At 37.2% G+C, this 15,042-nt stretch overlaps 1 protein-coding gene across 3 annotated transcripts in view; it reads right to left on the bottom strand.

Annotated features, from left to right (window-relative positions):
- The window catches only part of CSNK1D (casein kinase 1 delta), a 71,543-nt gene that overhangs the window by 33,679 nt on the left and 22,822 nt on the right, over window positions 1-15,042 (bottom strand). For all 3 annotated transcript variants that reach the window (XM_036753845.1, XM_036753848.1, XM_036753847.1), the window contains exon 3: window positions 12,135-12,283. In XM_036753845.1, the coding sequence (XP_036609740.1) occupies window positions 12,135-12,283 (149 nt within the window). The remainder of the gene's footprint in view (window positions 1-12,134; window positions 12,284-15,042) is intronic.

Here is a 15,042-nt window from a genome sequence, read left to right as displayed (position 1 = left end):
TGATTTCTTTGGGATACGACCCTAGAAGTGGTATTGCTGGGTCAAAGGGTATGAACATTTTTATAGCCCTTTGGGCGTAGTTCCAAATTACTCTCCAAAATGGCTGGATCATCTCACAACTCCACCAGCAATGTAACAATGTTCCAATTTTCCCACATCCTCTCCAGCATTTATCATTTTCCTGTTTTGTTATTTTAGCCAATCTGATGGGAGAGATATGGTATCTAAGAATTGTTTTGATTTGAATTTCTCTAATCAGTAGTGATTTAGAGCATTTTTTCATACGCCAAAGATAGCTTTAATTTCTTCCTCTGAAAACTGCCTGTTCATATCCTTTGACCATTTCTCAACTGGGGAATGGCTTGTATTCCTATATATTTGGCTCAGTTCCCTATATATTTTAGAAATGAGGCCTTTATCAGAGATACTAGTTGTACAGATTTTCTCCCAATTTTCTGATTTTTGTTGCATTGGCTTTTTTTGTACAAAAACATTTCAATTTAACATAATCAAAATTATCCATTTTGCATTTTGTAATGCTCTCCATCTCTTGTTGGGTCATGAATTCTTTTCTTTTCCATAAATCTGATAAGTAAACTATTCCTTGCTCTCCCAAATTACTTACAGCATCAGCCTTTACTACCTAAATCATGAACCCATTTTAACTTTACTTTGGTATATGGTGTAAGATATTGGTCTATGCCCACTTTCTGCCCTACCATTTTCCAATTTTCCCAGCAGTTTTTGTGAAATAGTGAATTCTTAGCCCAGAAGCTGGCCTCTTTGGGCTTATCAAAGAGTAGATTGCTATAGTTGTTGACTGCTTCATCTTGTATTCCTATCCTATTCCACTGATCCACACCTCTGTTTCTTAGCCAGTACCAGGTAGTTTTGATGACTGCTGCTTCTATAGTACAGTTTAATATCTGGTATGGCTAGGCCACCTTCTCTAGCATTTCTTTTCATTAATACCCTAGCTAGATATTCTAGACCTCTTGTTTTTCCAGATGAATTTTGTTATTATTTTGTCCAGCTCAGTAAAATATTTTTTTGGTAATTCAATTGGTATGGCACTGAATAGATAGATTAATTTAGGTAAAATTGTCCTTTTTATTATATTAGCTTGGCTTAACCATGAACAACTGATATTTTTCCATTTATTTAGATCTGACTTTATTCACATGAAAAGTGTTTCATAGTTATGTTCACATAGGCCCTGGGTTTGTCTTGGCAGATAGATTCCCAAATATTTTATAGTGTCTACAGTAACTTTGAATGGAATTTCTCTATCTCTTGCTGTTGGCCTTTGTTAGTAATGTATAGGAATGCTGAGGATTTATGTGGGTTTATTTTATATCCTGCAACTTTGCTAAAGTTGTTTATTATTTCAAGTAGTTTTTTACTTGATTCTCTAGAAAAATCATCAAATCATCTGCAAAAAGTGATAATTTAGTTTCTTCTTTTCCTATTCTAATTCCTTCAATTTCTTTTTCTTCTCTTATTGCTACAGCTAATGTTTCTAGTACCAAATTGAATAATAGGGGTGATAATGGACATCCTTGTTTACCCCCTGATCTTATTGGGAATGCATCTAGCTTATCCCCATTACAAATAATGCTTGTCGATGGTTTTAGGTAGATGCTATTTATAATTTTGAGGAAGGTTCCACTTATTCCTATGCTTTCTAGTGTTTTTAATAGGAATGGGTGTTGTATTTTGTCAAAGGCTTTTTCTGCGTCTATTGAGATGATCATATGGTTTCTGCTAGTTTTGTTGTTGATATTGTCAATTATGCTAATAGTTTTCCTAATATTGAATCAGCCTTGCATTCCTGGAAAAAAATCCTACCTGGTCATAGCGTATTATTCTCATCATAAGTTGCTGCAATCTTTTTGCTAATATTTTATTTAAAATTTTTGCATCAATATTCATTAGAGAAATTGGTCTATAATTTTCTTTCTCAGTTTTGACTCTACCTGGTTTGGGTTAATACCCAAACTAATGTACCATATTTGTGTCATAAAAAGAATTTGGTAGGACTCCTTCTTCACCTATTTTCCCAAATAGTCTACAAAGTATTGGAATTAGTTGTTCTTTAAATGTTTGATAGAATTCACATGTAAAACCATCTGGCCCTGGAGATTTTTTCCTAGGGAGTTCATTGATGGCATTCTCAATTTCTTTTTCTGAGATGGGGTTATTTAGAAATTTTACTTCCTTTTCTGTTAACCTAGGCAATTTATGTTTTTGTAGCTATTCATCCATATCTCTAAGGTTGTCAAATTTATGGGCATACAATTGGGCAAAATAATTCCTAATTATTGTTTTGATTTCCTCATCATTAGAGGTGAACTCACCCTTTTCATTTTTGATACTGGTAATTTGATTTTCTTCTTTCTTTTTTTTAATCAAATTGACCAAAGGTTTATCAATTTTATTGTTTTTTTTTTCATAAAACCAGCTCTTTGTTTTATTTATTAATTCAATAATTTTCTTGGTTTCAATTTTATTAATCTCTCCTTTGATTTTCAGTATTTCTAATTTGGTATTTAATTGGGGATTTTCAATTTGCTCTTTTTCTAGCTTTTTCAGCTGTATGCCCAGATCACTGATCTCCTTTTCCCCTATTTTATTCATGTAAGCATTTACAGATATAAAACTTCCCCTAAGAACTCCTTTTGGTGCATCTCATAAGTTTTGGTATGTTGTTTCATTATTGTCATTCTCCTGAATGAAGTTATTAATTGTTTCTCTGATTTGTTCTTTGGCCCACTCATTCTTTAGAATTAGATTATTTAGTTTCCAATTAACTTTTAGCTTATTTTTCCATGGTTCTTTGTTACAAATAATTCTTATTGCATCATGATCTGAAAAGTGTTCTTTGACTACTTCTGCCTTTCTGCACTGGACTGTGAGGTTTTTATGCCCTAGTACATGGTCAATTTTTGAGTATGTGCCATGTACCGCTGAGAAAAACGTATATTCCTTTTTATCCCCATTCAGTTTTCTCCAGAGGTCTATCATATCTGCCTTTTCTAAAATTCTGTTCACCTCCTTAACTTCTTTCATATTTATTTTGAGGTCAGATTTATTAAGTTCAGAAAGGGGGAGGCTGAGGTCTCCCAATATTATAGTTTTGCTATCTATTTCTTCCTGTAACTTCCTTAACCTCTCCTCTAAGAATTTGTATGCCATATATGGTGCATATACGTTAAACAATGATATTGTTTCATTGTTTATGGTGCCTTTTAGCAGGATATAATGTCTTTCCTTCTCTTTTAATTAAATCTATCTTTACTTTTGCTTTGTCTGAGATTAGGATTGCTACACCTGCTTTTTTTTACTTTAGCTGAGGCACAATATATTTTACTCCAGCCTTTTACCTTTACCCTGTGTGTATCCCCCTGTTTCAAATGTGTTTCTTGTAAACAGCATATTATAGGATTATGGTTTTTAATCCATTCTGCTATCTGCTTCTGTTTTATGGGAGAGTTCATCCCATTCACATTCACAGTTAGGGTTTCTATCTGTGGCTTTTTCTCCATCCTATTTCCCCCTGTTTATGCTTTTATTTCTCCCTTTCCAGGGGAAGGATTTTCAAACATAAAGGTAAGGATGTTCCCATAAGGCAAAACTATATTTTGTACCTATCAGAAAACTAGGAGAGAATGAAAAATAACGTATTATAAAGAGCAACTGAGATCAGGATGCAGCCCAGGGTGGCCTACTCGGCAAATCTGATCTAAGCCCTAAATGAAAAAAGGTAGACATTCAATAATAAAGAGGTATTTCAAACATTTTAAAAAAGAAAACCAGAACTAGAGATCATTTGCTTCTAAACACTCCAAACAACAGAAATGCAAATGGAGTGAATAAATGCAGGAGCCAAGAATAGCAACAGAACAACAGCTGAGTGACCAGTAAGAGACTCCTTCCTAAATCTACACAAGGAGATGGAAGCAATGGTGGAAGTCTGGTGGAGGTAACAGTGAGAAGGCAAGCCTAGAGCATTATGGACAAGGTGACATTACTGTAAATCAATGCTTTTTTGTAGAACTACATTACAACACGGGAACATACATGAAAGGAGGGGAGTGAGCAGGAGGACAGAGAGGAATGTGTGACTGGACAGAAGTCAAAGGAGAGCTAACAATGGAGGACGGTAATCCTCATCCTCTGAAATAAACTAGCCTGCAGGGTAGTGGGTGGAACTGAAAAGGGGGGAGAGAACAAAGGAGGCTTCTCTTTGGTAGTAGAAGGGTTCCACTGATGAATGCTCTTATGGGTGAAGATGGTCTACTAAGGGAGATAGGGACCTTAAGCTAGGTGTGGTCTAGTGGATTTAGTGCTTTTAAAGTCCACTCATCCTACCTCAGCAGAAGAGGAATCAGATCTGGGGGGTGGCAGCAACTTGGGGAGTGGGAAAGCATGAACCCCAGGAAGGAGACTTTTGAGGAAAAAGGGAAAATAAAAACAAACAGTAACTGGGGAGGGCACAGATCAGTTGTGGGCTGCATAATAAATCAAGAGGAAGAGGCCCTAATACAAGGCAGTATCCTCTCTGACACCAATAGTATCTGGCATGGTTTTAGGAGACACAATTGGAAAGGGAAACTGAAGGGTAACTTCTACAAGGAAGTGGCAAAAACCAACTACAGGGAAAAGCCTGTGGTGAATTTGTTGGAATTTTTGACTACATGAAGAATACAGAGAATAGAGAAAGACCAGATAATTATAGGTATCATGAATCAGGAGAATGGAGGTCTAGAATAGACAGAGGACAGATGACAAAGAGTAAAAGAATTTCTTTTTTGGAAAAGAGCATACAAAAAACGGATAAAATTTTAAAAACTATAGAAATGATAATAAAACTAAAAGCTGATTCTTTGAAAAGACCAATAAAATATATAACCCCTTCCTTAGCTAATTTACCTAAAAAGAAAACAGAAAATCAAATCAATAAAATAGCAAATGAGCAAGGTGAAATCACAGAAAGACCAGAAGAACTAAAAAGAAAAACAGAACATAGTATTCATAGTTGCATGCTAACAAAATATCTGAGAACACAAAAAAATAAAGGAATGCCCTAAAAATGTAAAATAAATACATTATCAGAAGATCAGATAGAGATCTTAAATAACTTAATTTCAGAAAAGGAAAGAGACTTCCGGGGGTGGAGCCAAAATGGTGGCTGGAAAGCAGGGACTTGCGTGAGCTCCCTACCACATCCGTCCAAAAACCTATAAAAAATGGCCCTGAACAAATTCTAGAACTGCAGAACCCACAAAATAGCAGAGGGAAGCAGGGATCCAGCCCAGGAAAGCCTGGATGGTTGCTGGATGAGGTCTATCGCGCAGGGAGTGGAGGGGAGCAGAGCTCAGCGTGGGAGGCAGGAGGACCAACCAGACCAGGAGCCAGGCAGGACAGGCCCTAGCACCCTGAATCAGTGAGCTGTGGCAGTTACCAGACTTCTCAGTCCACAACCACCAAAGACAACAGAAAAGATTAGTGGGAAAACTGTGGGAGACAGAGTGCTCGGGGCAGCAGGGGAGGTGCAGCTACAGAACTACAGCTGCTGGAATTAAGTGGCGGATCACAGCAGGAGTGCAGAACCTGCTGAAGATTTGCATCAGGTCTTGGTTGGTGGTTCTTGAGGAAGGAGGAGTGCTGGTGTGGCAGAGCTGGCTGTATAGAAATAGCTCTGAAATCAATGGCACATCCCCTCAATCTTGGAACAAAGTACTCTATGCTCTACCATCAGTCATACCCTGATGAAAAACTCAAGGGTCAAGTAACTTGGCTGGGAACATGGCCAGGCAGCGAAAACACACCGAGATTCAGTCCCAGACTTTGGAATCCTTCTTCGGTGACAAAGACCAAAACATACAGCCTGAAGAAGTCAACAAAGTCCAAGAGCCTACAACAAAAGCCTCCAAGAAAAACATGAACTGGTCTCAGGCCATGGAAGAGCTCAAAAAGGATTTGGAAAAGCAAGTTAGAGAAGTAGAGGAAAAACTGGGATGAGAAATGAGAATGATGTGAGAAAACCATGAAAAACAAGTCAATGACTTGCTAAAGGAGACCCAAAAAAAATACTGAAAAAAATATTGAAGAAAACAACACTTTAAAAAATAGACTAACTCAAATGGCAAAAGAGCTCCAAAAAGTCAATGAGGAGAAGAATGCCTTGAAAGGCAGAATTAGCCAAATGGAAAAGGAGGTCCAAAAGACCACTGAAGAAAATACTACCTTAAAAATTAGATTGGGGCAAGTGGAAGCTAGTGACTTGATGAGAAATCAAGATATTATAAAACAGAACCAAAGGAATGAAAAAGTGGAAGACAATGTCAAATATCTCATTGGAAAAACCACTGACCTAGAAAATAGATCCAGGAGAGATAATTTTAAAATTACTGGACTACCCGAAAGCCATGATCAAAAAAAGAGCCTAGATATCATCTTTCAAGAAATTATCAAGGAGAACTGCCCTGATATTCTAGAGCCAGAGGGTAAAACAGAAATTGAAAGAACCCACAGATCGCCTCCTCAAATAGATCCCAAAAAGAAAACTCCTAGGAACACTGTCGCCAAATTCCAGAGCTCCCAGGTCAAGGAGAAAATACTGCAAGCAGCTAGAAAGAAACAATCTGAATATTGTGGAAAAACAATCAGGATAACACAGGATCTGGCAGCTTCCACATTAAGGGAGTGAAGGGCTTGGAATATGATGTTCTGGAGGTCAACGGAGCTAGTATTAAAACCAAGAATCACCTACCCAGCAAAACTGTGTATAATGCTCCAAGGCAAAATATGCACTTTCAATAAAATAGAGGACTTTCAAGCTTTCTCAGTGAAAAGACCAGAGCTGAATAGAAAATTTGACTTTCAAACACAAGAATCAAGAGGAGCATGAAAAGGTAAACAAGAAAGAGAAATCATAAGGGATTTACTAAAGTTAAACTGTTTTGTTTACATTCCTACATAGAAAGATGATGTGTATGATTCATGAGACCTCAGTATCATAGTAGCTGAAAAGGAATATGCATAGACAGAGGGCACAGGGTGAGTTGAATGTGAAGGAATATCTAAAAAAATAAAATCAAATTAAGGGATGAGAGAGGAATATATTGAGAGAGGAGAAAGGGAGAGACAGAATGGGGTAAATTATCTCATACAAATGTGGCAAGAAAAGCAGTTCATTGGAAGGGAAGAGGGGGCAAGTGAGGAGCAACGAGTGAATCACTTGAGGAGGGAATAACATACACACTCAATTGGGCATCTTACCCCACAGGAAAGAAGGAGGAAGGAGATTAAAAAGGGGGGACGATAGAAGGGAGGGCAGATGGGGGAGGAGGTAATCAAAAGCAAACACTTTTGAAAAGGGGGTCAAGGGAGAAAATTGAATAAGGGGGACAGGATAGGAGGGAGCAAAATATGGTTAGTCTTTCACAACATGGATATTGTAGAAGGGTTTTACATAATGATACTTGTGTGGCCCATGCTGAATTGCTTGCCTTCTTAGGGAGGGTGGGTGGGGAGGGAAGAGGGGAGAGAATTTGGAACTCAAAGTTTTAAAAGCAGATGTTCAAAAAAAAAAAAAAAGGTGTTTTTGCATGCAACTGGGAAATAAGATATACAGGCAATGGGGCATAGAAATCTATCTTGCCCTACAAGAAAGTAAGAGAAAAGGGGATGGGGGAAAATGGGGTGACAGAAGGGAGGGCTGACTGGAGAATGGGGCAATCAGAATATATGCCATCTTGGAGTGGGGGGGAGGGTAGAAATGGGGAGAAAATTTGTAGTTCAAAATCTTGAGGAAATCAATGCTGAAAACTAAAAATATTAAATAAAAAATGTAGATAATGTAAAAAAAAAAAGGTTAAAAAATTATTTAAAAAAAGAAAATATGCACTTTTTCCTTTGTGTCCAGACTTTAGGAACACCCTGTACAAGACATGTACAGATTCAATTACAAAGTATTTCTTCAGTGTTCATGGCTAGGTTTTGTCAATATAATAAAAATGAGAACTACCAAAATTAATTTACATTTTAATCCTTTACCAATCAAATACTTTATAGAATGTGATAACAACAAAATTCATTCAGAAAAAAGAAAGATCTAGAATATCAAGGGAAAGGATGAAAAAAACGGTGAAGAGGGAATGTCATTTCCAGGTCTCAAACATTATTATTAAACAGCAGTCATCATATGACACTTGTTAAAGAACAGAGAGAGGGGGGCAGTTAGGTGCAAGAGTGGATAGAGCAGTAGGGTTGGAATTAGGGGAAATGGCAAACCAGTCAGCCCTATCATCAAAATTGACTCAAAGAGGGAATAACACACACATTAACTTGGGTATAGAAATCTACCTTACCTTACAGGAAAGTAAGAGGAAAGGGAATAAGAGAAGGGGGAGAAGGGGTGATAGAAGGGAGAGCAGATTGGGGGAGGGGACAATCAGAAGAAAAACGCTTTTGAGGAGGACAGGGTGAAAGGAGAGAGAATAGAATAAATGGGGGTGAAGGGGTGGGGGGAGACAGGATGGAGGAAAATACAGTCTTTCACAGCATGACTATTATGGAAGAGTTCTGCATGACTACACATGTATAACCTATATCGAACTGCTTGCCTTCTCAATGAGGGGGAGTGGGGAGGGAGGGAGGGAGAGAATTTGGAACTCAAAGTTTTAAAAATGAATGTCAAAACTGTTTTTATGTGTAACTTAGGAAAAATAAAATATTAAATAAATTTTAAAAAATAAAAAAAAATTATAAAACAAGAGAATTAGGCTAGAAGACCTTTAAAATCACTTCCAAATTTAAATACTATGAATGCAGGGCTGGTAAATGTAGGGGTGGCCTGTTGAGTATCTTATGATGATTTCCAAATGTTTATGAAATATATAGAATAAAAGATTAAGATTTAAAAAAAGAGTCAGATCTGGCTGAACAACAAGAACAACAAATCACCTATTATGGACTAGAACTAGGGATAAAAAGGAATGGAGGAAACAGTTCTTGCACTTGGAAAGTTGCATTTTGGGCAGCCAGGTGGTACAATGGAAACCCAGGCCTGAAGTCAGGAAGACCAGAGTTCAAATAAAGCCTCAGACACACTTACTAGCTGTGTGACCCTGGGCAAGTCACTTCACCCTATTTGCCTGAGCTTCCTCATCTGTAAAATGAGCTGGAGAAGAAAATGGCAAACCACTCCAGTATTTTTGCCACGAAAACCCCAAATGGGGTCACAAGAAGTCGGACATGATTGAAAACAACTGAACAACAATAAAGAGAGAGAGAAGAAGGATCAATGGAATAGACAAGGAAGAATCAGAAACAATGGAAACCAATAATCTAGTATTTGATAAAATGGAAAATAACTTATCTAGGGAAAGAAGTCCTTATATGATAATAACTGCTGAGAAAACTGGAAAGCAGTCTGGCAGAAAGTGAGCCTAAACTAGAATCTTACATCATATTCCACAATACATCCTGAATGGATACATCAATTTAATATTAAAGAACATACTATAAAAAATTAGAAGAAAAACAGATCAGATAACTCTTACACCTATGTGTAGGAGACAGATTCTTAAGGAAACAAAGACAGAGGTAATTACAAAAGATAAAATTGGTAACTCTGATTATGTGAAATTGAAGTTTCTGCACAGACAAAATTAACCCACCAAGAATAAAAAGTGGTTCGATTGTTTAAAAGAAACTTTGTACCAAATTTTTCTGATAAGAGTTTGTTAGGCAAGATATATAAACGATAAATACATATATTTAAGACTAACAGCTATTCTCCAATAAGTGTCAAGGGATACAAACAGTTCTCCAAAAAGAAGAATTGAAAACTATTCACAACCACATGTAAGAATGCTCCAAGTCACTAATAAGAGAAATGCAAAACAAAGCATCCTTGAGGTTTCAGACTGCATGCTGCAAACTAGCAAAATGACAAAAGATGGCAACAATCAACGATGGAGGAGTTGTAGAATGACAGGCCCACTAATACACTGTTGGTAGAGTTGTGAGATAGTGTATTCATTTTGGAAAGCAATCTGGAATTATGCAAATAAAGTCTATGTCTTTTAAACCAGAGACTTCATTACTAGACTTAAACCTCAAGGAAGACAGAAGAAAGTCCCCATATACATCAACATATTTTTGGCAGCACTTTTGGTGACAAAGAACCAGAAATAAAGTAGATGCCCATCAACTGGGGAATGGCTTAATAAACTGTGGTATATGAATGTAACAGAATATTACTATGTTAGAAATGTGTGATGAATACAGAAGCATGGAAATATCTTTGTGAATTAATGCACAGTTTAGTGAGGACAGCCAAGAAAACAATATACACAGTGACTACAGTAATGTAAATAGAACCCACCAAAAGAATCAAAATGAATGCAACAAAATTATTAAGACTAAGCAAGACTCAAATAAAGAAATATGAGAGAACACCCCCAATCTGTCCTGTGAAAGTAGGAAGTCCACAAGTGTTGCACATTACACATTTTCAGACTTTTTCAATGTATTGATCAGTTGTGAAAATTGCTTTTCTTTCTGAAAAATACTATTTATTCTATGGGATGACTCCGTGGGAGGTGAAAGGAAGGGATAATGAACTAAGAAACAGAAAATATCAATAAAAACTGATTTTTAAAGAGAAATGATCAAAATAAAGTAAAAGGCCATGAAAAATAAATTAGGTAGGACCAAAACTGCAACAAATTCAGCTTCTTGTGCATCATGGCCTATATCTGGGTACTGTGCACACAGTAGTCCTCTGACATCAAGCTATCTGAAGACATCATGTAGTACAGTTTTTGCTTTACATAAATTCACATCACAAAAATTTGACTATATGTAAAGAATTCTGAAAATTCATATTCCCAAAAAACACCTCTTAACTTTACTGTACAGTACTATGCTATCTCTACTCCTGCTCCTTGACTCTGCTCTCCATGGCCTCCCACCTCCTGACCAAAACAAAAACAAACCACCCTAAAAAAAATTCCACCAAGTGAAAGCAGAAGAATGGACTCACAGAAAGACAGCTGGTGTTCAGGGGCTTGGCTTGAGACCTCTAGCACTGAGAGAGGAGACCTTTTCCCCACTTTGCACTCCAGCCTCCTACCTGTGTGTCTATCACCTGTTTGTCCCCAGCATCCCCTGCATTTTGCCTATCTTATCCTGTCTGTGTCCATGTCTGGTCCCTGTATATCTGCCTGGCTATGTTCTTCTTCTTGGTTCTAGCCAGGTCCCACATGGCTCACCCCGGCCCCAATGTGTTCCTCCTGCTCTTGTTTCTCTGTCTCTGGCCCTCAATGTCCTTAAACCATATGCCAGCCCCCTCCATCCCTTCCCCACGTTTGCGGGCAAATTCACATTACATTTACATAGAGGTCTGCAGAATGGTCCATTAACATAAAGCAAGAACTGTCTGTACTTACTACTTTAATAACTTCCAAAGATTCTTGCTGTCAATGTGAGGTACTCCTTTCACCAATGCAGACTGCAGTACTTTCTCATCTTGACTGACTGTTGCTATGGCCCAAAAAATTATCTGGTGGCCAACCTTCTGGTGATGAGCCTCTCTGAACTTAGCTAGGCTAGTCCTCAGACAGTGGATATACAGGCCCATAGTTGAAGCCCTTCCATTTTGATAAGGCCTGCCAGAGTATGCAGTCTCTTGGAATGACCTTGGAGAAGCCAGCGTCACCTCCATACATGTTAGGGCATTACAGTAGGATTTTAATGGAGGATCTTGTAATAGAGCATGACCTTAACATAAGAACTAGCATTGAAATTTCAGTAAAGATTAATTGGTATGAAAAATTTGATTGTGAAAGGGACAGGAAAGCACATGCAATTTGAATAAGTTTTGCTGGTGCTTAAAAATTACTAGTTCGGTAGAGATATAGAATCAATTAACTCATTGAATATCTTAATCATTGTCAATAATTCAGAGTATTACTTTCCCCTGTGTTTTGCAACAATGAAAAACAAAAAACAAAAACTATGTTCCAAAATCAACAACAAACCAGTAAATATTAACAAATACTTACTGAATGCCTATGATATGCCTAGAACCTAATTTACTCCCATCAAAAATAATTTCTTACCATCTGGTCGGCAAGTAGCAGGACAGTTTTCAGACTGAATTTTCTTGAGCAGAAATTGAAGAGATCTTCAAGGCTTGGTCCCAAAAGCTCCATTACCATGACATTATAGTCCCCTTCTGCCCCACACCATTTAATTGTAGGAATGCCCACTGAAAGAAATATAAATTTCATTAGATATGGATTATCTGATTTGTTTCCACTAGGCTTTCTTAAAGAGGGTATGGGAAAGTGGAGAGAAGAGTTTTATGACAAGAAAAATCTGTCACTGTCTTCAAGGAGCTTAAATCTAAGTGTAAAAAGCTACACTGTTTAAGACAATGGTGACGTGTATGACAGAATTACAGGCTCCAAGAGCCAGAAGGGACTTCAGAAGACATTTAGATTTAGACCAATCCCTTACTCCCTCAACAATATCCCTAGCAAGTGATCAGTCTCTGCTTGAACATAGGGAATCCATTACTTCAGAAAACAGTGCATTTTATTTTTACAGATCTCTTATAAAGTTCTTCCTTATGTTTAACTACTATCTACTATTTTGTAACTTCCATCCACTGGTCCTAGTGCTAAGAGACTCACAGAATAAATTAGAATCTCCACCGCATAAGTTATTTGAAGGCAGTTATTAGCACCTCCTCTTTTCCTCCTCTTCTTCACTTCATTCTAACCCTCTTCCTTCTCAATGCTAAACACCAAAGTTCCATTAACTGTTTCTCTAATAACATGGTTGACTCTAGACACTTTTGTCACTTCCCTAAAAACTGTTCTTGTTTATCTCTCTACATACTCCAGAAGAGGTCTGATCAGTACAAAGTATATGGTGGGGTTACAAGCTGGACTTCTATTAATTAATTATTTCCATTAATTTTTTGGGTAGCCTGAACACACTGTTGAGTCAAACTAGCCTGAAGTCAAGTAGAACTCCCAAGTTTTTTTTTCCCCTTAAATGAAATGCTGCTTATTATGTATTTGATATTTCTGAATTACAGGCAGGACCTTACATTTATCCCTTTTTATTTTTAGCTTACTATATCTGACCAGAATTTTTTAGGTCCTGACTTTGTCACCCAACTAAATAACTTTTCTATCCAGTATTATATCATCTCCAGGCTTGACAAGCATGCCATCAAGATCTTCATCCAATTTACTAATAAAAAGTTACTAATAATTAAAGTGTTGAACAAAACAGAGCTTAGGTAAAATCACTGGGGAACAACACTACTAGCAATGGCCTTGCAGGAAGACTTGTTAATCTATTGATTAACATTCTTCAGGTATAGGCATTCCACTAATTATAAATCTGCTTAATTGTACTATCATACAACCTACCAGCCCCCATCCAGCATGTCCAGAAGAGTATCTTAAAATGTTCTTAAATGCCAGGCTGAAATCCAGATTAACTATGGCTATAACATTCTGAAGATAATACATATAAAGTGTTTAGCACTGTGTCTGGCATACAGTAGGCACTTAATAAATGTTTGTTTTCCTCCTGTTCTACCAGTCTAGTATACCTGTCAATGTCAGTCCTGTTTTCCAAAATTCTCTAAAGACTATATGATAGTTCAGCTATTCCACCTACAAGCCTTTTCATACCCACGTTGGTAATTTATCCTACCTACGTAATTGGAACTTAAGAGTTGCCAAATGCTAACTATCTCATTACTTGAAATTTTAACAGCTTCAATTGCCTCCTAACCAAATCTATTCTACCCTTTCCAGCATGGAGACCATGCTTCTTTTCCTATCATCCCTTCATATGCTCAAAGTAACCTCTCTCTCTTAAAAGGCTCACCTTGAAATAAAAAAAGGACTTAAAAAAGAAAATAAGCTTTTTTAAAAAAGCTTTAGGTTATCATGGTACTTTGAAAGTCACAAGTTTTTGCCTTCCTGACATGACTGTTAGAGTTACAGTGCCACCTTTCTTGTATTCTTCTTTGATTATATTCTGCTGATTCCATCTTCTCTAAGTTTTCTGAGTCTGAAGCCATTAGAGCATATCAGTCTCTTTTGATGTCTCCTCAATTTCTTTTACGTGGGTTATCATTCATGACGTTTTCACTAGAATTTGATTTTGAGACAGTCTCCATTTATCTGGAGCTAGCTTCCCTTTTATAGTATTAAGCCATACTTCTGTAGATGTTGAAATCTGTTTTACTAAGTCAAAGGCTATGTCTTGACCATACTTAGTTTCCTTTCTTTGGCTAATAATAACTGCCATTTTATCTTACGGCTCCCATTGCTTTCAGTCTCCCAGTTCTTCCTAGTTGGTCAGAACTGGGTTGAAGCTCTTCTGCTGCTTCTATCTTCTCAAAGGTAAAACTGTCAGCAAGTCAAGCATTTTACCGTTTGTTCTGTGTTTAGGGAGTAAGATTTTCAGCAGAGGGTCTTTTATCGTGTATATGAACCAATTCTGTGATCTGTATCAGAAACTACCTTCTGGCTAGGTGGTCTATATTTATACTTCCTACAATGATATAATTTCTGTTTCTCTCTCCTTTTAGGATCAGCCACTCATTCTCAACCCTGATTCCCACTTGGTTAGTAGATTTACACAAAAGGTATGGATTTCCTTGATAGCTACTGATATGCTATTATGTTTCTTTTGAACAAAACAGACCTTTACATTGACATACTATAGTTATAAGCCCTGTCTCCCCAAGTCTTGGTGATACTACTATTGAGTTGAATCTGGAATTACAATCTGAGGCACATTCTATTTATGACCCATATTCGGTAGACTAAGACACCTAAAGCAGCAATTCCCTCCCACCCCCCACCAAATTATCTCCACAAACTAATAGGCAACTCTTCTACCATTATATATCATACCCGATGAACTCAAGAGTTAAATTTGGACATTTTTCTCCCTTTCGCTTCCATTTTCAGGTTGAGTCTCTTGATCTGATTG

This window comes from Trichosurus vulpecula, chromosome 4, assembly GCF_011100635.1.
Source record: "Trichosurus vulpecula isolate mTriVul1 chromosome 4, mTriVul1.pri, whole genome shotgun sequence".
In the NCBI taxonomy this organism is placed as follows: Eukaryota; Metazoa; Chordata; class Mammalia; order Diprotodontia; family Phalangeridae; genus Trichosurus; species Trichosurus vulpecula.
The sequence above is the reverse complement of the archived record's forward strand: the minus strand, read 5'-3'. Positions and strand labels throughout refer to the sequence as shown.